This window comes from Rosa chinensis, chromosome 7, assembly GCF_002994745.2.
Source record: "Rosa chinensis cultivar Old Blush chromosome 7, RchiOBHm-V2, whole genome shotgun sequence".
NCBI lineage: Eukaryota > Viridiplantae > Streptophyta > Magnoliopsida > Rosales > Rosaceae > Rosa > Rosa chinensis.
The window spans coordinates 45,389,132-45,413,213 of NC_037094.1; the positions used below are offsets into that span (position 1 = coordinate 45,389,132).

A 24,082-nucleotide genomic window follows, 5' to 3' on the forward strand; every position below is an offset into this window, starting at 1 on the left:
ACAGCCCAAGCAAACTGGGACAAAGAAAGTCTATTATTAAGTGGGTGTAAATTCTTACTAGAAAACTCTTCAAACGAAATGAAATGATCAAACTAATCGGTACATGATTGTGCTCAAACAAGAGCATCTTATTTATGTCATACTCATAGGTCAGACAATTCAGATAATTAACTAATGAGTTGCGCAAGTGTAATCTCTGGTTGTCCTGAGGAACTTGCAGGTTGGGATGATAAGACCTGAGAAACCCTGTGCATTGTCGGCCTGGATTGTGGATGGGGATGTTTGCATGCAATTGCTAGGCTTGCAATGGTTACCAATTCATCTTGAACATGAGGTGTTGGAGCCGGGAGGCGTTGGTCCAATAGATCTTTCAGCAATTTGTCTTCTTTGGCGGATGGAGACGAAAATGAGGAGATGATTTCACCCAGCCGCTTCCTCATTATGACTTACAGTGCCAGCAACCCAAAGCTATAGACATCGCATTTCTCAGTTACCTTCATTGTGTAATCCAGCTCTGCCAAATACAAAATGTACATCCATATATAAGAATATATATATATATATATATATATATACATATTTGCTCACCTAAGCGACAATTTTAAGAGACTGTGAGGGACAAATGCATCTTAACCACATGGATTAAATATAAAAGCAGAAATTATAATAACTTAGAACTGTGCATTTATTTTAAGCCGTCCGATTCACTTGTCCCTCACAGTTCCTTAAAAACTGTGCCTTAGGTGAGCAGACCTATATATATACAGATCCTATCCAGAGCAGAGGTCCACTTTGAAATTAAAGTGTGAACTTGAAGTTTTGGGTTGCTTTTCGGTCGCATATCCACATCTCGACCGTTCAGTTTTTAGGTACTAGTGTATAGATCATCTCGGCAAATTTTCAGCCAAATTGATGATCGTTAAGGTATCTAACTTGTTTAAACCAATCGACGGACTGAATCTGTCAACCTGAACCGTACTAGCTTGAAGGCAGTTATCAATGCCTTAACGATCATCAATTTGGCTGAAAATTTGTAAAGATGATCTATACACTAGTACATAAAATCTGAACGGTCGAGATGTAGATATGCCACAAAAAAGCGACCCAAAACTCGAAGTTCACACTTTAATTTCAAAGCGGAGCTCTGCTCTCTGGATAAAATCTGTATGTATGTATGTATGTATGTATGTATGTATATATATATACAGATCCAATCCAGAGCGGAGCTCCGCTTTAAAATTAAAGTGTGAAGCTCCTTTCTTAGCCCTTGGATCAATTTACTTAAATCTAATGGACCACAACTTAATTATCTCTCTTAACCATGGTTAACAAATAAGAAAAAGAAAAAAAAAAAAAAAAAAAAAAAAAGCAAACGCACAAATCTAGGGTTTTTCACGATCATGACGTACGTCTCATCCTCTTCTCCTCTGCTGTGCTCTTCTCATTCAAGATGTCTTAATAACGGTATGCGTGTTCTCTTTCTTCCCTAGCTACTTACCCATTAATCTGTGCTCCTTTCTTTTCAATAGATTTACCATATCAATCTTAAAGAATCATACGCAAGTAGCAGCTGAAATTTATGTTTTCTCTATTGGATAGCTCCTTCACTTAGATTATGCTTTTCGTGATAGCTCCTTCACTTAGATTATGCTTTTCGTAACAAATTTTGGGATATAAGACTTTCTTCAAGATTCATAATTATGAGTTCATGAAGAAAAGCAGCAGAGACAATTGAATTGAATAACGTTATGAATTAATTATGACTATGGGAGGTATAGATTACCATAAATAGATTGGAGTTTTAGATCTTTTATATAGTGAGTGGCATTAGCAATTAAACTACTCCTAAAGAAAACACATTGTATTAGAAAACACATTGTAACTGCTTCTTACCTAGCTTTCTATATATTTAATTATTTCAGCTTGATTGCTTTGATTTCCAATATTGGTATGTATTGAGCAGGCTTGTTGAACCCTTGTCGAGTTATGACATTCGATCAGTTGGTATAGATTTTCAAGTATTGCAATATATACAAACTGATGTTGGAATTTATCAGCAAGGAGGAGTTTCACCAAGAAACATGCCAGAATGTATTCCATATACACTATCTCTGGATTGTTCTCTTCTCTTGTTTTTGTGCCATATGTTTATGTACTTGCAATATTACTGGATTTTATTTTACTACCATTGATGGCTATTATGACTTCTTTTTCTTACTGAATTTTTGTGACTATTCAACAGATTAAAGCTCTTCACCTGTACGACTGTCTGAGGGCCAACAAATCGACTTCAGCTTGGGGTGTTGAGGCTCGAGTACCGTTTCTTGACAAAGAATTCATCAAGACTACTATGGACATTGATCCAGAATGGAAAATGGTATAGCAATCATTCTGCTCAAGAACTACGACCGCCTCAATGTTTGGATAGGACATTACACACCTCTTCCCAAGAGGTTGTTGCTTGGATTAAACGCATCCTTCATGTTGAGAAGACTGGTCACAGCGGTACGGACTTGTCCCTTGAAGACCTCCTCAAGGACTGGTCCCTTGTATATACACCATCAACTAATTGTAAATGAGCTAGAAATTCTATGTTGTAGAATACGCAAAGGAAATAGTACAAGCTCTTGTTTTTTTATCAGCCTTTGTTTGCATGACATTACAGTCGCAGCAACACAGAAGGCAACCAACCCAAAATTGTTTCCAGAATAATCCCATATAAGGGGGGTTTACTGCACAAGTACTGCATAAGGGATATAAAGCAAACAATGCATAAATAATTATGACTTGTCTAAGTAAGGAAAAGGCATAACAATAGACTTGCAATAGATTCAGCATCTCTGAACAGTAAAAATAGTAATAAATTAAACAATCCTACATGAGAAAATTGTTTAGCATTGCAGATGAGTGCATAATCAAACAAAATCGACAAGGGATGACAAATAATTTTTGACAATGATGCTTGGCTTGCTATGCAGACTCATCAACTCCTGTGCTGGAATACTCTTCCTCATCAGTACTCGAGTCACTTCTATCCTCTCTGCAAATCAAAAACAAGAAACCAAAAAAATTATCAGGAATTGATATGCCGTCTGAGGGATAATGCAATATAAGTATTAGATACAACAACTAAATGCTTACCCAGTTTGAGGGATTGATATGCCGTTTTTATTCTTCAACTCAGGACAATTTCTTTTATCATGTTGCTGGTCATTTTTTTACATCCATGACAAAATCTACCTTTACCATTTGCCTTCTTTGCAGCTTTCAATCTCCCCTTCTCTTTCCCTGCCTTCAATCTTTTCCCACATCCTTTGGCCCTTACTTGAACAGGTTCATTATAAATGTGTTGAGAAGGAAGACTTTTTTGTTCAGCTGGCACTATTGCAGACTTAACAGTCTCGCCATCAGCCACCATGGAATTATACTGCTCCAGAACACTCTTTAATGAATCTAAAAACAAACCACTTGCTTCTTCGCTACCCATAACCTTATCAATTACATCTACAGCATATTGGCATAACCGACTCCGCCTGGCAAGCAAATCTCTGTTATCTGTAATCTCCACACCGAGATCATCAAAAACTCTCTCAGCTTTTCCTGATTTCGTCCACCTCTTTAAGATGTATTGATCTGGCAATCTATCAACAAGTCGTATAAATATGAGAAATGCCATAATATGTCTACATGGTATCCCAGCCGTCTCAAATTTTTTGCAGCTACATGATACAAAATCTGACTCTTTGGCATAAATAATTTTACGACCCTTGGGGTTCTCCATTTTCTTTCTCAGTGCAATATACACCATATACATATCATTCTCATGTGAGAACTCAAATCTGCAACACTGCGACAACTGATCATAAAATTCTTTAAAACATTCATGTGTGTAAACACGAGCCATTTGCTCTGCCATCTCAAAGGGTGAGGCAAAATTTGGCTTCTCATTGATGTCAACATTGTCCTCCATTAATTCCATATGCCGTTGACGTGTGACAGCCCGATTAAACTGAACCATAAAATCTAGCAATGTGTTTTCTTTAGAAACAAACCTCTTGTAAAAAGCTAGCACCACTTTCTACTCGCTGACTACTTGACATCCCAGCTGAAAACATATGATTTACATATGCAGGCACCCATGTTGACCGAATATCATACATAGTTTTTAACCATCCATTATCACTTAAACCACTACTCTCAACAATCGATGTCCAGCTTGCATCAAACTCATCTCTATTTTCTGAATTCCATATGCAATCTTGAAATTCATCATAATAACGAGTATATTTTCTTGGGTCTATTTTTTCAGAGAATTTATTTAGAATATGCCAACTACAATACCTGTGAAATGTCTGTGGGAGTACTTCAGAGATAGCTTTAGTCATTGCTGGATCTTGATCAGTAATAATCATCCTCGGAGCATCACCTGGCATTGCATCCAAAAATTCTTTAAAGAACCATACAAAAGAATCAGTTGTCTCGTTGCTTAAGAATGCACAAGCCAAAATTATTGTCTGCCCATGATTATTTACTCCCACCAAAGGTGCAAACACTACTACACAAAGTGAATCACACGACATGTATCAGACGACATACGACATTTTGGTGTCGTCTGAGTTAGTCAGACGACACATTAGTTATACTTGTCGTTTCTTCTCAAACTCAGCCAACACATTGTAATCAATTGGAGTTTGGTGAAATTGATAAATGTAAGACAACAGTTATTAGGACATGTGTTGTCTGAGAAATCAGAAAAAACCAAAAAGTTTAATTTATATTTATTTTTTGTAGCCAAAAGCCCAAAACACAAATCGGTCAAATCCTTTTGAGCTAGCAGATCTCCTTCCTTGGTCGTATCGAAGCCAAAAACTTCCCTCCGTTTCTTGAAAGAAATTAGGTCATTCTCCCTCCTTTTTGCTCTCACCATCTCACCATCTCAGCAGCCTATCGAAACCAGACCTCACTCTCTCTCGCTCTCGCCTCACTCTCTCTTCGCCTCTCACTCTCACTCTCTCTCCGCTCGAAGTCGCTACCTGGTCGAGCTCGAAGTCGCCGAAGCTTAGTCGCTACCCAGGTGGTTTACTCTCTCCGCTGCCTGAGCTCGAAGTCGCCGAAGCTTACGGCCGCATCAACTCTGGTCGATTAGTCTACAGGTACTATATCCCTCTTTAATTAGGCCTTTGTTTTATTAGGGTTTGGAAATTTTCAATCTGGGTTTGTTGGGTATGATTAGGTTTGGGTTTTATTTGAGTTTGAGATTTTGAGATGTTGATGTCATTGCTTGTTCTAGTTATAACGTGAATTGGGTGGTGTTTGGGAGGTCCAAGGGTAAAGAAGGATAGCCGACTTGTCTCTCTTCTTCTCCTCTGGTCTGTCTTCATCTTCTTGTTCTGATTTTGTATAATGTCAAAAACCTTGAATTTCTTTACTTCATGTTCTGGGTGGAGCACAGTTTCATTTGTGCGATTTTGTCTTTTGAAAGCTGAAATTTTGCAGCATTTCATTGATTTTTGATATGGGTAGTTATGTTTTTGTGATTCAAAAGATGGGTCTTTGGTGATTTGAAAAACTTGATGGTATTTCTGGGTGTTTCTTTGTTCAATTGCTGAATTGGGTCTTGTTTAGAATGCAAGCTTAATGGAAGGCTCTCAGTTTATTTGGTTGTCATTTGGAGAAATCGCAAAGTGGAGGAGGAAAAATTCTCCGAAAACTTCTCTCCCACTCCAACTCTGCACATTTAGTCCCATCATTGTCACAAATCTCCAGCACACCACACCCCTAACCGTTTTCTCTCCTTTTTTCTCTCTTTCTGTATATAAAACTGTAATCAAGCAAACTGCTCTGTTTTCTGGCTCTGGCTCTGTGTAGAAGAAGCGGCAATGGCGGGAAATGACTGGGTGAACAGTTACTTAGAGGCCATTCTCGACGTCGGTCCCGGCCTCGACGATGCCAAATCTTCGTCCTCGCTGCTGCTCCGGGAACGAGGTCGTTTCAGTCCCACTCGTTACTTCGTCGAAGAGGTCATCACTCGCTACGATGAGACTGATCTCCACCGCTCCTGGGTTCGAGTATGTGCCGAATCTAATCTCGTCGTTAATCTCGATTTTACGTTTCAGTTTTTGATCGCCGGTTGGTTTTTTGCTTTGTTTTTTTTTTTTTTTTTTCAGGCTGCGGCGACGGCGAGGAGTGCCGAGGAGAGGAACAGTTGGTGATATTTCAGCTCATAATAGTGATAGCACTAGAGGAGGAAGAATGCGTAGAATCAATTCTATGGATGTGATGGCGAACTGGGCTGCTCATCAAAAGGAAAAGAAATTCTACATTGTGTTAATAAGGCAATGAGCTAAACAACTTTTTTTTTCCCTTAATTAATGCAATTTAAGTTTCAGGTTTTATGGAAGACGATGCATATGATATATCTTGCACTCTTGATACCACTTGATGCTTTAATTTCTAACAAGCAGTCTTCATGCAGCCTCCATGGCTTGATACGCGGTGAAAACATGGAGCTTGGTCGTGATTCTGATACAGGTGGCCAGGTAACGGTTACAAATAGAAATTGTTATTCCCCATATTGTTCTCTATGCATGTGTTCTCCATATAGTCAATACTGGATACATTTTGACTAGAATCATAACATCTTCTATCAATTCATTGAGAGTATAAATGTTTTATTGTTATCAGGTCAAGTATGTTGTGGAACTTGCCAGGGCCTTGGGTTCAATGCCTGGAGTTTATCGCGTTGATTTACTAACAAGACAAGTTTCATCTCCAGATGTGGATTGGAGTTATGGGGAACCAACTGAAATGTTGAATCCAGTAAACTCTGAGAATCCACAAGAGGAGCTTGGGGAGAGTACTGGGGCTTATATAGTGCGTATACCATTTGTGGTCATGGTTGATTATTGTTGGCATTTCAGTTTTCAATTGGGCATGCCTTCTCAGAGTTATTTTGGCCCTTTGGTTCCTTAGCATTGTGTGAGTTACCCGAACCATTGAATATATAAGAAGGATCTCCACCACTGTTTCAATTCCAGAAACCTCCAGCCTCCATCAAGGTCAACATCTGCTTTTAGCCGATAACAAGCTTAGACATGAAAGTCAACATCATGAAAGGCTTGGTGAGATTTCACTTTCATACATACTGATTTTGTTCACTTGATTATCACATCATTCAGCTTAGTAACTGCTAGATTACTTGATTTCAGTTTGAGTTAACGATCATGATTCTGTTTATTAGGCTATTGAGTTTTTATTCAATTCAATTGAATTCAAATCAGTAAACGTCTTCTTATCTTTCCATTTCTTAGTCGAAACAAATTCAATTAAATTGTTTCCTGGTTGAATTATGTACTCTATGATAACCTTTATTTTTATTTTTGATCTTTAATAGAACTATCTTTTGACTTTCCGATGCAAATGTGTTCCAGGTGAAGGGAGGGGAGCAGAAGGTTATGTCGTACATTCATCTTCAATGAAATTTCCTTGCGCATGATCCAAATGCACGTCACTGCCGTATCGTTTGATATCTATCTTTCCTTCAAACCACCCTTACCAATAAACAATTTGTCTTGAGTCTTAACTGTATAATATTAATAGTCTATTTACAATGCATATTTTGCACATTTGCAGACCCCGTATCATGAAGTATGTGAAAGACCCTTAATAGTATGCTTATATAATTTCACATTGCCCTGCATTACATAAAGAGGGGCAAAACTCCGAGGCTCTTATTCGGGTAAGCTTTAGTTGTCTGTGTGTACAAAATTGTTCACAAATGCAGTTCATTGATACATTGAATATCATGTGGTTTCTTTTTGTTGTAATGCATTGCTTAAATGACCACCCGCAATATCTCAAGCTTCAAATTATTTGTTCGGGCTGATTCCAGAATTTTGGATACATTGCCTTTGGCCATTCCTCTACAAAAGTATCCAATACCTAGGAATCCAATACCTAGGAATATGTCCCGTGATCGACATACAGTAACAGTTTTAAATCAATGACTACATCACATGATCATGATTCATGAGGATATGTCGATATATATTGGCCTGTATCTTCTTTCGGACATGCAGTTTGCATATGCATGTTTTTAAATTTTAACACTAGCACGTAACTACAAAACATATTATAGTTGGTGCCAACTTATTAAAATGGTACCAACTTACTAAACAGAATCTTGGATTTCTGATAGTATTTTCATACAAATTGATGTATTTTAGTCTTTCCTCTATGGATACAAGTGCAAGTTTTAGATGCTTGATCTTTAGAATGCTTTTATTTTTTAATCTTTGACATAACTACTCATTTTTTAGAAATTTTTATTTAGATTTTTGGGATGTTAATAGCTATAGCTACTCACTATGAATATAATTGCTACTGTAAGCATCCACGTTAACGTTAGCGGCAAAAACTTTCTGTTCTATGTTGCATCAGCATCTCACAGAAGCATTCAGAATTTTGTACCACTTATATTAGGTTTGCATTAGTAATTACTATATTGATTAAAGCATTCAGAATTTTGTACCACTTATATTAGGTTTGCATTAGTAATTACTATTTTCACTTAAGTTGCGTATATGTGTTTAAACTACCCATAAATCTTTATCTGGTGATACCTGTAAATTACTCTAACATGGTGGTTATGTTTTGATAAACTATCTCATTTTTTATCTTTTAATGATAATTATTGTATGTTTCCAGATTAAAAGCGTAGCTCAGTACCTTTATTTGAGAAGGAACCCATCCATGTTCAGAGATGACAGTTCTCCGCCAGTCTACTGGTGATAACCATTTGGTATGCCTTACTTTCTCCAGTGTGTTGGCCAGTTGTTTTCATGTGCTCTTTGTGCTTGCAGTGTTAAAAGTTAGAACTGCACCAAGCTTAAGTATTACATTCTACTGAATGCAGATTCTGCACTTGGGAATAAATTTTCTGATAGCTGATGATATGCTTGGAATACTTGCTGTCAAGCTAAAGAAAGGATCGGCTTTGGAATTTGGGCGAAGTTGCATATTACCGGCATGCATGTTGAAGTGAAGGTATGAATTTGACTAACGTGAAATTGATAATATGATCTTTAGTCATTGGTTGGACAAAAGCTTATAGGAGTAAATTTGTATATAGAACAAACAGAACCATAACTAAAATTTTGCTTGATCAGGAGCGTATTGAAAGACGTTTGAGATATCTCAAAAGCCAAAAAGAGAATCTCGAATCCTCCATTATACATATCATCTTTTGATTTTCTTTTGTTATACTTTTATTCTGATCTGCTTCCTGGTCTGGACACCCTTTCTTCTTATAATTACTATACCTGTAATTCTGTCTTCCTCTTCATATTTAATATGAGTAATTTATATGTTTGTTTTTAGGCCATTAACTATAGTGCACAAAAGAAGGCTGTTTCAGAATTTAAAAGCACATTACTAATACAGCTCAAAGGTAATTATGATTAAATTTAGTTACTACCTTTGTTTACCCTACCAAGACTGCGATAAATTCTTTTTCTAACAATAATCTCTTTATCAAGCAGGTCAATCTCCACTTCACATTGATTGACAACTTCCACGTTGCGAAGTATTGGTTGTGTTAGCTACAAAACTACATCCTTTGCTTCAGCAATTCAGTAAGTTGCATACATGCGGTTGCTTATCTTTCGTTAATAGAATATACTGAATTCTTTCTTGAGGTATCTACATAGTGATCTGAGGTTTGGTGCGTACTTTGACGAAAAATAGTTTATTCTAAGCCTAACTATTTTGTTTCAATATGTATGTCTTCAAATCTGTAACTGTAAGAAATACTTTGGTTACTTATAGCATGTTTCAAATTTTCATGTTTACTGTAGTTAAACATTGAACACCCCGCAGCAACGCGCGGGCGTCATTTCTAGTGATTTCTAATTGGCAGATTATGCGTTTCTTTACCAACCCGCGCAAACCTATGATACTTGCTCTTGCCAGGGCAGATCCTAAGAAGAATATTACGACTTTAGTTAAAGCATTTGGAGAGTGTCGCCCTTTGAGGGATCTTTCTAACCTCGTAAGTTCAAATTCTTAACTGCACCTTCCTACTATGTAATTCAAATAGTCCCCTGACAAATAGATGAGGCTTCCTTATTCAGCCAACGAAAAACAGAATAATATATAATCATATATTTAAGGATGAACTTTTCACCTTTTGTGTCATTGCAGACATTAATTATGGGAAACCGCGATGATATTGATGAAATGTCGAGCACAAATGCCTCTGTGCTTCTTTCTATTTTAAAGCTGATTGACAGATATGATCTGTATGGTCATGTGGCATATCCGAAACACCACAAGCAGTCTGATGTTCCTGACATCTATCGTCTAGCAGCAAAAACAAAGGTACTTTTATCTGTTAATAGTAATCTTAAGGTGAATATGACTTTTGGTTGGTGTTGGTTGCTTGGATTATGTCAAGGTTGTCCAGAATGCTTGAAATTTTGGTTGCTGTTGTTTTACATGTCTTTTGTTGAACAATGACATGTATATGTAATTTTTTGGTTAATGTCGATTGCTTGGATATGTCAGTTGAAACATAATGCTCAATGACGTACAGCTATAGATTCTTTTTGCAAATTTGTCCATTACTAACTACAAACTAATTTATTTCAGTGGGAGAGAAGAGGCAAAGCAACATATACCCAGGAAGATATTGATGTGGTCAGAAATGAGTGGGCAAAGTTTATGGTGAAGACATATATGTAAGCATTGCGCTTGGTACTTATGGAGCTATATCTTCTTTTTTAGTTCAATTGAAACTTTGTTCTATGGATTTGGTTGGACATGAGTTGATGCTTGTACTTTGAATTGATAATGTAAGATTTGCGAGAATGATGTATGAGAATGATGAAGTAAATGACAACTTTGAATCATATCTGCCTATTTCCAGATCAATTGTGCAAACTCAAGTCCAACAACATATATATGAATGTAACTGTTGTAGTGCAAACTATCACACAACACAAAAGAAAGGTCCAAATAAAGCTTATTGTTTGAGGAGAATTCAGACAACACCTTTATATACCAACTTATCATCTCAAAGATATTCAGACAACATTTGCATCTACCAACTTGTCATCTTAAGCTAGTGTAGACAACAATGACATCCAGCAATTTGTCGTCTTAAAGGAACACCGACAACAAGAAGGAAGGAATATTGTGGTTTGAGGTTCATTCAAGACAACAAATTCATCAACATTAATGTTATCTTAAATTACATTTAGACAACATCAGTATCATCAAACTTGTTATATAACTGTTAATTCAGACAACAAGAAGAAGAAAAAATGTGTTGTCTGAAATTCATCTGATACAACACATGCTTAATTAATTTTGTTATATTAATTGAATTTTAGACAACATTGGAATCTAGATAATTGTTATCTTAGAGATATTCAGACAACACACGGTAATTGAAGATGCAGTCTGAGGTTCACCCGAGACAACACCATATTGAGCAAATTGATATTTGTAATACATTTCACACAACATTTGGTAATCAAAAATGCTTGTGTGATGTTTACTTCACACATCAGGTCTCATACAATATTGTCGTTGAAAATATATAGCAGACAACAAAGGCTTGGAAAGATTGTTGTGTATGGTGAATTTCACTCAACACCCCGACAATAAGCTGTTGTCTGAGTTCATACCCGACAACAGACTACCGTCATGAATCGAAATTTGGTAAATTTAGACAACACATATTTAGGTACACATGTTGTGTGAATGACCAGAGAGACAATTAAAAAAGAATGTTGTCTGATGGGGGAGATCAGACAACACGCCAGTTTACAACATCTCCATTTTCATTCAGACAACAGGCTTTTGACTGTTGTTTGATTCACTTTGTGTAGTAGTGAAAGATCAACGAATACGTGTTGGTGTTGTAAGTTGTGTCAAATATTACAACATCACCATAAAGCTTGTAAGATCGTCTAGAAATTGCATCAGCCCAAAAGATATGGGTGATCCTGTTTTTGTTGTCAGACTCTATTTTGAAAATGAATGAAGGATCTTTTTCTTTCTCTAGCAGGAGTACTCATGAACCATAAAATCTAGCAATGTCTTTTCAATCTTCCTTCTCAACACATTTATAATGAACCTGTTCAAGTAAGGGCCAAAGGATGTGGGAAAAGATTGAAGGCAGGGAAAGAGAAGGGGAGATTGAAAGCTGCAAAGAAGGCAAATGGTAAAGGTAGATTTTGTCATGGATGTAAAAAAAATGACCAGCAACATGATAAAAGAAATTGTCCTGAGTTGAAGAATAAAAACGGCATATCAATCCCTCAAACTGGGTAAGCATTTAGTTGTTGTATCTAATACTTATATTGCATTATCCCTCAGACGGCATATCAATTCCTGATAATTTTTTTTGGTTTCTTGTTTTTGATTTGCAGAGAGGATAGAAGTGACCCGAGTACTGATGAGGAAGAGTATTCCAGCACAGGAGTTGATGAGTCTGCATAGCAAGCCAAGCATCATTGTCAAAAATTATTTGTCATCCCTTGTCGATTTTGTTTGATTATGCACTCATCTGCAATGCTAAACAATTTTCTCATGTAGGATTGTTTAATTTATTACTATTTTTACTGTTCAGAGATGCTGAATCTATTGCAAGTCTATTGTTATGCCTTTTCCTTACTTAGACAAGTCATAATTATTTATGCATTGTTTGCTTTATATCCCTTATGCAGTACTTGTGCAGTAAACCCCCCTTATATGGGATTATTCTGGAAACAATTTTGGGTTGGTTGCCTTCTGTGTTGCTGCGACTGTAATGTCATGCAAACAAAGGCTGATAAAAAAACAAGAGCTTGTACTATTTCCTTTGCGTATTCTACAACATAGAATTTCTAGCTCATTTACAATTAGTTGATGGTGTATATACAAGGGACCAGTCCTTGAGGAGGTCTTCAAGGGACAAGTCCGTACCGCTGTGACCAGTCTTCTCAACATGAAGGATGCGTTTAATCCAAGCAACAACCTCTTGGGAAGAGGTGTGTAATGTCCTATCCAAACATTGAGGCGGTCGTAGTTCTTGAGCAGAATGATTGCTATACCATTTTCCATTCTGGATCAATGTCCATAGTAGTCTTGATGAATTCTTTGTCAAGAAACGGTACTCGAGCCTCAACACCCCAAGCTGAAGTCGATTTGTTGGCCCTCAGACAGTCGTACAGGTGAAGAGCTTTAATCTGTTGAATAGTCACAAAAATTCAGTAAGAAAAAGAAGTCATAATAGCCATCAATGGTAGTAAAATAAAATCCAGTAATATTGCAAGTACATAAACATATGGCACAAAAACAAGAGAAGAGAACAATCCAGAGATAGTGTATATGGAATACATTCTGGCATGTTTCTTGGTGAAACTCCTCCTTGCTGATAAATTCCAACATCAGTTTGTATATATTGCAATACTTGAAAATCTATACCAACTGATCGAATGTCATAACTCGACAAGGGTTCAACAAGCCTGCTCAATACATACCAATATTGGAAATCAAAGCAATCAAGCTGAAATAATTAAATATATAGAAAGCTAGGTAAGAAGCAGTTACAATGTGTTTTCTAATACAATGTGTTTTCTTTAGGAGTAGTTTAATTGCTAATGCCACTCACTATATAAAGAGAGTTTCTATTGGGACCTCCAAATCTGCTCACTTGACCTCACTCTATTATGAATTATTAAATGACATATATAACCTACTATAAAATGATTATTAAGGACAATAATTATACCAAAAAATATTATATTTATTTTATGTAGATTTTCCAATTCAATAATATTATATTGTATTCCTTATTATTTTCCTTATCTATTTTCATTTTTCAATTTCACTACATACTCATTAAAGCATTCATATATATTTAATAAGAATTAAAAATATGATTAAGGTCGATCATGTGACATAAAAATGTATGACATATATGTTAAACGCATATTGGTGAGGGAAAACAAAATAAATCATCTTATGATTTATGACCTAAATCTAAGTCAATCCATTATATTTGGGAAAAAAAAATAATAATAATAATAATAATATTTAAATAATTAATCATGCGGTACAAAAAATACAGAAAAAAAAACATTAAAAAACAAATGATTTTTTTTTTTGAGAATAAAAACAAAATGATTCCTTCATTTTTTTTTTGCACAGCTAAAATAGAAAAAAAAAATTTTTAAAAACGTAATAGTTCATGGCATTTTCTTATTGATTAGACATTAATTTTTGAAACTCAAGTTTGATTAAGAAATGTATATTTAGTTAAGATTTATAGAGTGATTAAATCATTGAAATGACTAAATTTTTTATTTTAAAGATAATTAATAATTTGTTTGCAAATTATATGAGTGAGGTTATTTGAGGAAGTTTAGTGAGGTTTAGTGAGTAAATTTAGTATTTGAAAATTTGATAAGAGGTGTAAAAAGCATAGAGGTCAAGTGAGTAAATTTGGAGGTTCCAATAGAAAAACTCCTATATAAAAGATCTGAAACTCCAATCTATTTATGGTAATCTATACCTCCCATAGTCATAATTAATTCATAACGTTATTCAATTCAATTGTCTCTGCTGCTTTTCTTCATGAACTCATAATTATGAATCTTGAAGAAAGTCTTATATCCCAAAATTTGTTACGAAAAGCATAATCTAAGTGAAGGAGCTATCACGAAAAGCATAATCTAAGTGAAGGAGCTATCCAATAGAGAAAACATAAATTTCAGCTGCTACTTGCGTATGATTCTTTAAGATTGATATGGTAAATCTATTGAAAAGAAAGGAGCACAGATTAATGGGTAAGTAGCTAGGGAAGAAAGAGAACACGCATACCAGTTATTAAGACATCTTGAATGAGAAGAGCACAGCAGAGGAGAAGATCGAGCACAGCAGAGGAGAAGATCGAGCACAGCAGAGGAGAAGAGGATGAGACGTACGTCATGATCGTGAAAAACCCTAGATTTGGGCGTTTGCTTTTTTTTTTTTTTTTCTTTTTCTTATTTGTTAACCCATGGGTTTTAACTCTGGTTAAGAGAGATAATTAAGTTGTGGTCCATTAGATTTAAGTAAATTGATCCAAGGGCTAAGAAAGGAGCTTCACACTTTAATTTTAAAGCGGAGCTCCGTTCTGGATTGGATCTGTATATATATATATATATATATATATATATATATATATATATATATATATATATATATATATATATAGGCTAAAGTATAAAATTTAGGAAACATGTGTTAACTAGTTTACCTGGTGCTATATATCCATATTTGCCTGCACGGATAGTCCAATTGGATGAGTCTGCGTTTAGAAGCTTAGCGGTGCTAAAGTCTGAAATACAAGGCTCATATTCATAATTGAGCACAATGTTGCTTGATATGTCTCGATGCACTATAGGTGGTGGACAGTCATGATGCATATGAGACAGGGCATGAGTTCATCGTTCCCAGAGTGTAATGTAGTACACACGGATCAAATTAATTGTATCAAAAACCCAGTAATGAAACTTGTATCATATTATGTTTCTACACATATCGATCAAAACAATGGATACACAAACATAATTAAATCTTTGGAGTAAATAACCCGTAAGTTGGACGAAAATCAAATAAGCTTTTGCACCTGTCATGAGAAGCCTAGTATGAGGGATGTAATATAACAGGGTTAAAGCAGCTATTGCCAAGTTAAGCTAGGTAAATGCAGCTATTGCCAAGTTAAAAAACGGGTCTCTTTGAAGACGCCAATTCGAGTCCCACAAACCATTAGGGTTTTTTTATTTATTTATTTATTTTTAATGCTTTTCATAACCTTAACAACCTAGAGCCTCTCTCTCTAGTGGTCTAAAAACTAGAGAGAAACCCGATCTGAAATTTCAAATCCCCTTCTCCCTACTCTCTCACCTAGATCTTGATCCTTCCGAATCTAGATCGACGATTGAGGAGCTGGGGGAGGCCACAATAGCAAAGACTTCGACTGGTTTTCCTTCCATCTACACTGTTCATCATCTTCCTCAATCTTTTTCAGCTTTCTCTCACCCTTGTGGTGATTTTTTTACCCTATGTGGTGTATTACCTGGCTATGTCTAGCACGGGAGGACCTTGTTCCTCGTTTTTTCTCTTTTTTTCTTCTCACTGTCAGACGATCCCTCATGTTTCCAGATCAAAAATCAACCAACCACACAACAGATCGCTTCTCCCCATCATCAATCTCCAAGAGGATTCTTATGGCTGCAATTACAAAGTGCTAGTCACTTACCTAGGCGAGTATGGGTGCTCACGCATGGGTTTTCACCCCCCATTCTCCATTGTTACTGCTCTTGTTCTGGTTCTATGCTTTGGATCTCTGATCCTGTTCGGCAGCCATGGCTTCTTCTTTGTCTTGATGGTGCGGAAATGATGTTGTTGTGAGGAATTTTATCTCTTTGGTTGTTTATCTTTTGATTTGTGTATTGGGACTTGGATGACATCGGTTCACCATTACCGAATTTCTAGTTGCTCTGTTTACGACGTTACTTCGGAGAAAGGTTCGTGGCTGGCGATAGCATAGTTTGGACAGCAGTAGCTAGGGTTTCAGTAGTGGGCTGGGTCTCTTATTGGGCCTATGCTTTAGTTATTATTGTTTTAAGGATTAATTTTCTGATACTGCCTCCTTTGGAGCCCCCCCCAGAGAGAATTAATTTTCCTTGTTAGTTTCTTGTCTGTTTGGGCTTGTCCAACAGACTGGTTGTGTGTTTCTATTTTCAGCCCATTGGGTTAGCTTTGGGGCAGCTTAACTGATCCCCTTTTCCAAAAAAAAAAAGCTAGGTAAAAAGTTTCCAATTTAGTGTGTATATATGTTCATGCAATTGATGAGATAAGTACATAGTATTAATATTTCACAAGTGAGCTGAAGAAGCACAGAGGCACAGTTGCAGAGCAGAAGAGACTACTTGGAATAGGAGAGGTTTGTGTGGAAATCATGGTATTGCAACCTCAATAATCTCCAAAGTTAATACAGTCTCATGTCAACCAAAGTTTTCCTAAGCATGACAGCTGAAGGAATCGATAGTCTTAGAAAAATGGGAAGTCCATGGAAGGCTTCCTTTGAGAATCGAGTCCATGTGCTCTTGCAAGATAGAGAGATTCTGACATAAAGAAACAATAACAATGCATTGATCCAATAGGTGATGGCATTTGCCACAGCAGTGCCTTTATATCCGAGGCTGGTCTTGTATACCAGAAGCCAGCAGATAAGAAAATGTAGCAGTGTTGCAGTTCCTATGCTAACAATCATCGAAACCACATTGTTTTGTGTTTGCAGGAATCTAGCATGACATTATAGGATTGCATAAGCGAAAATGCAAGGTATCATCAAACAAGCATAATCTCCGGCAGCAGCAGATATCTCTGGATCTTGACCCAAGAACTGAAGAATCCTTCCTGCATTGGCCCATATAATCGCAAGAGGAATTCTCACTAGCAAAAAAACAAGCATTGCCCTCTGCATATGTATACCAAGCATCAGATACTGTTTTGCTCCATAGGATTGACCACAGAAAGTGTCCAGTGCGCTACACATTCCCATCTATTTAACAAGTTCGAAGTTAAAGGAAACAATATACAAACAACTAGAAACATAATGAAAACTCATGTACTGTGGGGGTAAAAAGTTTTTGAGAATGATTTTTGGGCAAAGCAAGGCTATAAGGGGAAATCCCGCTAAGGAAGAAGTATCAAGTTGGACGAAACACAATACTCTCGAGGGGATCATCAAGTTGGGGGAAACACAATACCCTCGAGGGTGGGATCCCCTCGAGGTGAGTTCAGCTAAGGTGGAAAATAATCTCCTCAAGGAGGAAAGGATTCCCTCGAGGTGGGTTTAGTAGAGGTGAGATACAATCCCCTCGAGGTAGATATGGGTATAGCGGAATCGGTCAACGGATCTGTCCAGCTTACCCAAAGTCCCAAGTAGTCAGAAGCACTTCCCCACGAAGTCAGAGGAGTGACTTCATGGATCTACTCGTGCATGACTTGCGGATCAAGCTTAATTGCCACTACACACACTAGTCGAAATATCCCTTCAGGTTCGCCTATAAATAGTTGGAGAGTTAAGCTTTCAAGGTAAGCAATCACTTCCAAAATACACCCATCACACCTCAAACTCTTACTAACTTAAGCATCAGAGTACCTTTTGCAGGTACCCCCACCCATTCCCTTTCAGAAGCTAAGAACACCAAGCTCAAAACCCAACTCCAAGGATCGTCACCCAGTTCCCGAAACACGAAGCCCCTATTCCCGCTCCAGTTAGAAGAAGTAGGTGAGGAGACTTTCCGTGGAATTTTTCTGCACCAACAATTGGCGCAGTCAGTGGGAATCTCGTTTTCCTAAAAAACTAACATGGTGGGAGTGGATGGTTTCAATCTGGATCCACCCGACGAGACTGGATTTGGTGGATCGTAACACGACCAAAATGCAAACATTCTCGAAAAAATGAAAAAAATGGAGGAGAAACTCACTCAGCTACGAAAGGAGGAGCCCACCAAGAAGTACGCTCACGGTGACGTCAAGATTTCAACAAGAGGGAGCTCGGGATCCGTGCCAGAGAATGGCTAGAAGAAGGCCAAGAAGGTCACAGATGAAAGCTTGACGTCCGAGATAGAGAAAATTTGAGAGAAGTGCGAAATGCTAGTCCCAGAGAATTGGGTGCGACCGCTGCAAGGGAGATAAGAAGGTCCCCATTTGTCGATGAAATTCTTAGTGTGGAGAAACCGCGCAAGTTCATTACGCCTATTTTTCATCAATACGACTAGACCACCGATCCGTGGATCACCTAAGAAAGTTCATACAACAGATGACCACAAAGACGAATGATGAGAGACTTTTCTGCAAGTTCTTCCCCTCAAGTCTGACTGGTGAAGCAGGAACATGGTTCAGCGACCTGAAACCCGGATCCATTTCCAATTTCAGACAATTGAGGGAATCTTTTGTCTCTCAATACTTTTGCAACAAAAAACGCAAGAAGGACATGGCGACGTTGTTCATGGTGAAGCAAAAATCAGGAGAGAAGCTCATGATGTTCTACGACCGTTTTCTGGCGGAGCAGACACAAACAGAAGGATGCACATCTAAATACGCAGCGGTGGCATTTCGCGAGGGACTCCTCCCCAACTCATAGATATGTGAAGATCTAGTAAGAAAGCCAGCCAAGGATATGAGCGAGATCCAGACAAGGATAGAAGGAGAAATCAGACTTGAAGAAATCGAAGCAGCACAGGTCGCAAGAAGCACCGCTATAATTGCGTCAAGGGCGTAAGAAAGATCGGTCGAGGCTCGAGCGGAACACAATAAGGCCTGGGACCAAAACTGGAGGCAGGGACAAATCTTGAATAGGCGAGGCTTTCAAGAGAGGCAGGTCAGGTTCATAATTTCTCCGGCAGCAATCCTGCTTGCGCACAAGCACGATGGTGTATTCACCAAGCCACCACCCATGATAACAGATCTAGTGAAGCAGGATCAATAATTGCCGGCAGCTGAGACTCTACCAATAATTGGTGGCAGCTGATCGAGGATCTGATGGAGCAAGGAAAGCTCCTCCAATACAAAATCCAGAGCGGAGAAAGAAAAGGCCCGGCCTCACCGACCAACCCAGTTTCCCCCAAGAATGGACCAATATGTGAAATCTTGGCTGTTCACAGAAGGCCATTTTCCTCCGGTGAGGAGGAAACAAGGTCAAGATCGGAAATCAGGCAAGCCGAGAAAATAGGAGAGTGTGCAAGGTTGAAAAAGAAGTAAATGTGGAGGCATTACAGTACAATGAACCAGTGATAAGCTTTTCCAAGCAAGACCCGATCGGGGTGCAATTCCCACACCGAGATGCATTAATGATCTCCATACAGGTTGCTAACTGGCTCATGAGAAGGGTAATAGTGGACGAAGGAAGCAGTGCCGAAGTGATGTTCCTTGATGCCTTCAAACAACTTAAGCTCGACAACAGCCACATCTGACCAAGCAGGGCGCCACTCATAGGATTTGAGGGAACCGAGACGTGGCCTGTGGGAGAAATCACAATGTTGGTGACCACAACAGGAAAGATAGTGGAGGTTGAATTTGTCAAGGTGGACAAGCCATCAGAATATAATGCGATCCTTGGAAGAGATTGGATGCATAAGATGGAGGCGAAAGCTTCATGCGATACCAGATTGTAAAGTTCCCTTCCCTCGAAGGGAATAACATAACCTCCGTCCGGGGAGACCAACTTTTATCAAAGAGACTGTACACCATGGAGATCAAGAAGAAGAACTCAACGGCCCAAGCGGAACAGGAAATGCAAGCATATATAGCTATTATCGAAGGACCTACCAGAAGCAGAAGGGCCCGAGGAGGAGCCGGTCACCATGGAACCCCTAGAAGAGGTAGCCCTCAAAGCTGAAGGAAAGAAGAAGATTCTGGTAGGAACCCTCCTAAGCAAAGAAGAGAGAGAGAGAGCATCTGGTAGATTTCTTGAAAAATAATCCGGACTTATTCGCATGGTCGCATCAGGACATGCTCGGAATTGACCTAAAAGTCGCTTGCTACAAGTTAAACACAGACCCAGACTTCCCGTCGTATCAACAAAGGCAGCAGAGATTTGCTCCAAAGAGGAACAAGACAATTAGCGACGAGATTGACCGCCTTCTTAACTCAGGATTTATTCGAGAAGTGTAGTGCCCCACCTAGATTTCCAACGTCATTGTAGTACCAAAGAAGAATGGGAAGTCGCGAGTTTGTGTGGACTTCACAAATTTGAACAAGGCGTGTCCGAAAGATTGCTACCCTTTACCCAAAATTGATCAAATGGAGGACGTGATAGTAGGGTATAAGCGGTTAACTTTCCTCCACTTATATTCCGGCTACAACCAGATCCCAATGCCAAAGATCAAGAGAAGACGACTTTTTATCTCTAAATGAGGACTGTACTGCTACACAGTCATGCCGTTTGGGTAGAAAAATGCTAAGGCCATGTATTAGCGTCTAGTAAACAAAATGTTCAAAGAGCAGCTCGGAAAGACGATGGAGGTCTACATCGATGATACGGTGGTGAAGAGTAAAAGCAAGAAGGATCATATCCGTGACTAGCGTCCTTCATGGCTAGGGGATGAAATTGAACCCGAAGAAATGCGTGTTTGGAGTCTCAACGGGTTAGTTCTTGGGATTTATGGTAAGTCGCAGAGGGATAGAGCCGAATCCAGAAAAAGTTAAAGCAATACTGAGCACCGAGAACTGAAAGACAAAGAAAGACATACAAGTCCTGACGAGGAGGATTGCGGCCCTGAGCCGGTTCCTCTCCAGGCTAACAGATCACTGCAAACCATTTTTTTGAGCTCTGCGCAGCAAGAGTGCAAAATTGTGGGGACCAGAACAACAAAACACCCTTCAGGAACTGAAGAGATACTTGGCCAGTGGAGCATTTCTAGTGGTACCGAAAGATGGAGAACCATTATATTTGTACCTAGCGGTATCAGACTTTGCGGTGAGCTCTGCCCTATGTCGCAAGGAGTCAGGCGCGCAATAAGCAGTTTTCTTCTCAAGCAAGAGCTTGATTGATGCCGAGACAAGATACTCGGAAGCTGAGAAGGTTATCTTGTCACTGGTAATAGTGAAGAGAAAATTGCGTCAGTACTTCGAGGGCCATGAGATAGTGGTGATCACGAGTCAACCGATACAAGCAATTCTGGCCAAACCAGACCTATCCGAGCTAATGATGTGATGGGCGATCGAGTTGAGCGAGTTCGATATCAAATATAAACCTAAGACAGCGCAGAAAGGACAGGTTTTGGCAGACTTTTTGGTTGAATGTCACGGATCAACCAATCACACGGAGGTAGAATGGGAGCACCGGACGTGGCATATGTTCATGGACGGGGCCTCTAACGTACACGGAGCTAGAGCCGTCATATTAATACACAGTCCAAAAGGGCTTGAGATAGAGAATTCAATTCGGCTCGAGTTCCCAGCCTCGAACAATGTTGCCGAATATGAAACGTTGGTGATTGGCCTGGACCTCACAAGAAAATTAGGGATTCGGAGGCTAAAAGTATACAGCGACTCATAGCTTGTGGTTGCACAGGTTAATAAAGAATACATGGCGAAAGATGAAAGAATGGAGACTTATCAAAGAATGGCAAAATTCGAGAAGATAAGTCTAGACAAGATACCACGAGAACATAATACACAAGCGGATGGATTGGCTTTGACAGCATCAAGGTGGCCAGATTCCCCTCCAGTGGTAAAGATCAAGGAGGTATCACAGCCCAGCACAACCTGGAAGGTCCATCCGCGAAGAGTGATGCAGATGGAATCAATACCAAACGATTGGCGCGGGCGAATAATGAATTATCTCAAGTATGGCATCCAACTGGAAGATCCAATCAAGGTCAGAAAATTACGGATGAAGGCTGGACGATATGTAATGACTGAAGAAGAGCGATTCCGCAGATCCTTCTCCGGCCCTCATCTACGCTGTCTCGGGCCTAGTCAAGCACACCTTGTGTTGAAGGAGATACATGAAGGCTCATGTGGATTCTATGCAAGGGGCAGAAGCTTGGCTCACAAAGTCCTCACCCAAGGTATTTCTGGCCATACCTAAGCAGAGAAGCGAAGGCCTACGCGAAACGCTGAGAAAAGTGTCAGAAACATGCCTCCGTCGACCGCAGTTCGGCGAAAGAACTCAACGCCCTAGTGGGTCCATGGGCTTTTGCACTATGGGGGATGGACATTGTCGGGCCCTTGCCTATGGCTCCGGGTGGAATCAAATATGTTCTTTTGGCCACCGACTAGTTCACAAAATGGGTCGAGGCTAAAGCTTACCAAACGGTCACTGGTAGTGATGTAGTCAAGTTTGTGTGGCGATTCTAGATACCCCAGTACATAATCTCAGATAACGACACACAGTTCAACAACCAAAGATTTAGGGCTTTCTGCCGAAAGTGTGCCATCACCCTACAGTTCTCTTCAAGGAGTTACCCGCAAGGAAATAGGCAGGCTGAAAAGACAAACCGCATTATATTTGATGGAATAAAGTGACGATCAAAAATACGGAGCGGGGGATGGCACGAGGAGATGCAACACATTCTCTAGGCCTACCGGACTACTCAAAGAAAACCAACCAACGAGAGCCCATACGCCTTAACTTAAAGCGTTGAAGCAGTGATCCCCACTAAAGCCATACTGTCGATAGTGAGAACGGTAACCATTGAGCAAGGTGACAATGACGGACAAGTTGGATGCAGCCTGGACCTGATTGAAGAAAGAAGAGAAAGAGCCGTGATCAATCTTGCCAACTACCAAAGTGCCACAGCAAGATATTTCAACAAGGGAGTGAGACATAGGTCATTTCGACAGGGAGACAAAGTCTTGAAAGGGTGGTGGAAAACAATAACGATGGAGAGACGGAAAAATTTAATCCAACATGGGAAGGCCCCTACGAAGTCTTAGAAGTGTTTGGCAAAGGAGCGTACAAATTGAAGCAAATAGCGAGTGGAAGAACTTTGCCGCGCCCGTGGAACGCAATTCACCAGCGGAAGTACTATGCCTGACGACAACGCAACTAAAAGCAGCCGTGAACGTCAGTAAGGTTTAAATATTTTCTTTCTTTTAGTTGTTTTTATTTTTCAATAAGGAGCAGAGTCCATGTTCATCATGGACTGCGGCACTGCTTCCATAGCGTTTCCCTTATGTTTCATCATTTGTTATTCTCCTATGTACTAACCAATTCTTGGAATAAATGTTCATTCAATTTCAAATGACTTTAAATGGATTGTCCTCGGGACATTAAAGAAAACGAGTCTCCGGACTTTAAATGGGTTGTCCTCAGGAGGTTAAAGAAAACGAGTCTCCGGACTTTAAATGGATTGTCCTCGGGACGTTAAAGAAAACGAGTCTCTGAACTTTAAATGGATTGTCCTCGGGACGTTAAAGAAAACGAGTCTGCAGACTTTAAAAGCGTTGTCCTCGGGATGTTAAAGAAAACAAGTCTCCGGACTTTAAATGCGTTGTCCTTAGACGTTAAATGGTGAGTCCCCGGACTTTA

The 24,082-nt window shown here is 39.0% G+C and overlaps 3 protein-coding genes and 1 long non-coding RNA gene across 4 annotated transcripts; 3 read left to right on the forward strand and 1 right to left on the reverse strand.

Moving 5' to 3' along the window:
- Positions 1-2,970: 2,970 nt before the first annotated feature.
- On the reverse strand, positions 2,971-3,970 carry LOC112177986 (protein FAR1-RELATED SEQUENCE 1-like). The gene is made up of 2 exons (XM_024316214.1): positions 3,241-3,970; positions 2,971-3,092 (listed from the first exon to the last, which is right to left on the reverse strand). The coding sequence occupies exons 1-2, from the start codon at positions 3,968-3,970 to the stop codon at positions 2,971-2,973; spliced, it is 852 nt and encodes a 283-aa protein (XP_024171982.1).
- Positions 3,971-5,879: 1,909 nt separating this feature from the next.
- LOC121050654 (probable sucrose-phosphate synthase) lies at positions 5,880-6,891 on the forward strand (the record flags this gene model as incomplete). The annotated part of the gene is made up of 4 exons (XM_040511458.1): positions 5,880-6,109; positions 6,168-6,335; positions 6,476-6,539; positions 6,685-6,891. Coding segments are annotated over exons 1-4 (669 nt in total), but the record flags the coding sequence as incomplete, so codon positions are not given.
- Positions 6,892-7,684: 793 nt separating this feature from the next.
- LOC112180765 lies at positions 7,685-9,228 on the forward strand. Its single transcript, XR_002928468.2, has 3 exons — positions 7,685-7,738; positions 8,707-8,800; positions 8,915-9,228. It is a non-coding gene; the product is annotated as an uncharacterized LOC112180765 (long non-coding RNA).
- A 698-nt stretch (positions 9,229-9,926) lies between these two features.
- LOC121050655 (probable sucrose-phosphate synthase) lies at positions 9,927-12,504 on the forward strand. Its single transcript, XM_040511459.1, has 4 exons — positions 9,927-10,048; positions 10,201-10,407; positions 10,648-10,736; positions 12,435-12,504. Exons 1-4 carry the CDS (start codon positions 9,950-9,952, stop codon positions 12,502-12,504), a joined length of 465 nt encoding a protein of 154 aa, XP_040367393.1. The 5' UTR covers positions 9,927-9,949.
- Positions 12,505-24,082: the final 11,578 nt, after the last annotated feature.

What these genes read in the sequence shown, in the direction of transcription:
- LOC112177986 (XM_024316214.1), bottom strand. Translation starts at nt 3,970, where the DNA reads ATGGAGGACAATGTTGACATCAATGAGAAGCCAAATTTTGCCTCACCC. An exon ending in AAAGAAGGCAAATGGTAAAG is followed by an intron (nt 3,093 to 3,240) that starts GTAGATTTTGTC and finishes ATTATCCCTCAG; the next exon opens with ACGGCATATCAATTCCTGAT.
- LOC121050655 (XM_040511459.1), top strand. Translation starts at nt 9,950, where the DNA reads ATGATACTTGCTCTTGCCAGGGCAGATCCTAAGAAGAATATTACGACT. An exon ending in TGAGGGATCTTTCTAACCTC is followed by an intron (nt 10,049 to 10,200) that starts GTAAGTTCAAAT and finishes GTGTCATTGCAG; the next exon opens with ACATTAATTATGGGAAACCG. An exon ending in CTGTTAATAGTAATCTTAAG is followed by an intron (nt 10,408 to 10,647) that starts GTGAATATGACT and finishes AATTTATTTCAG; the next exon opens with TGGGAGAGAAGAGGCAAAGC.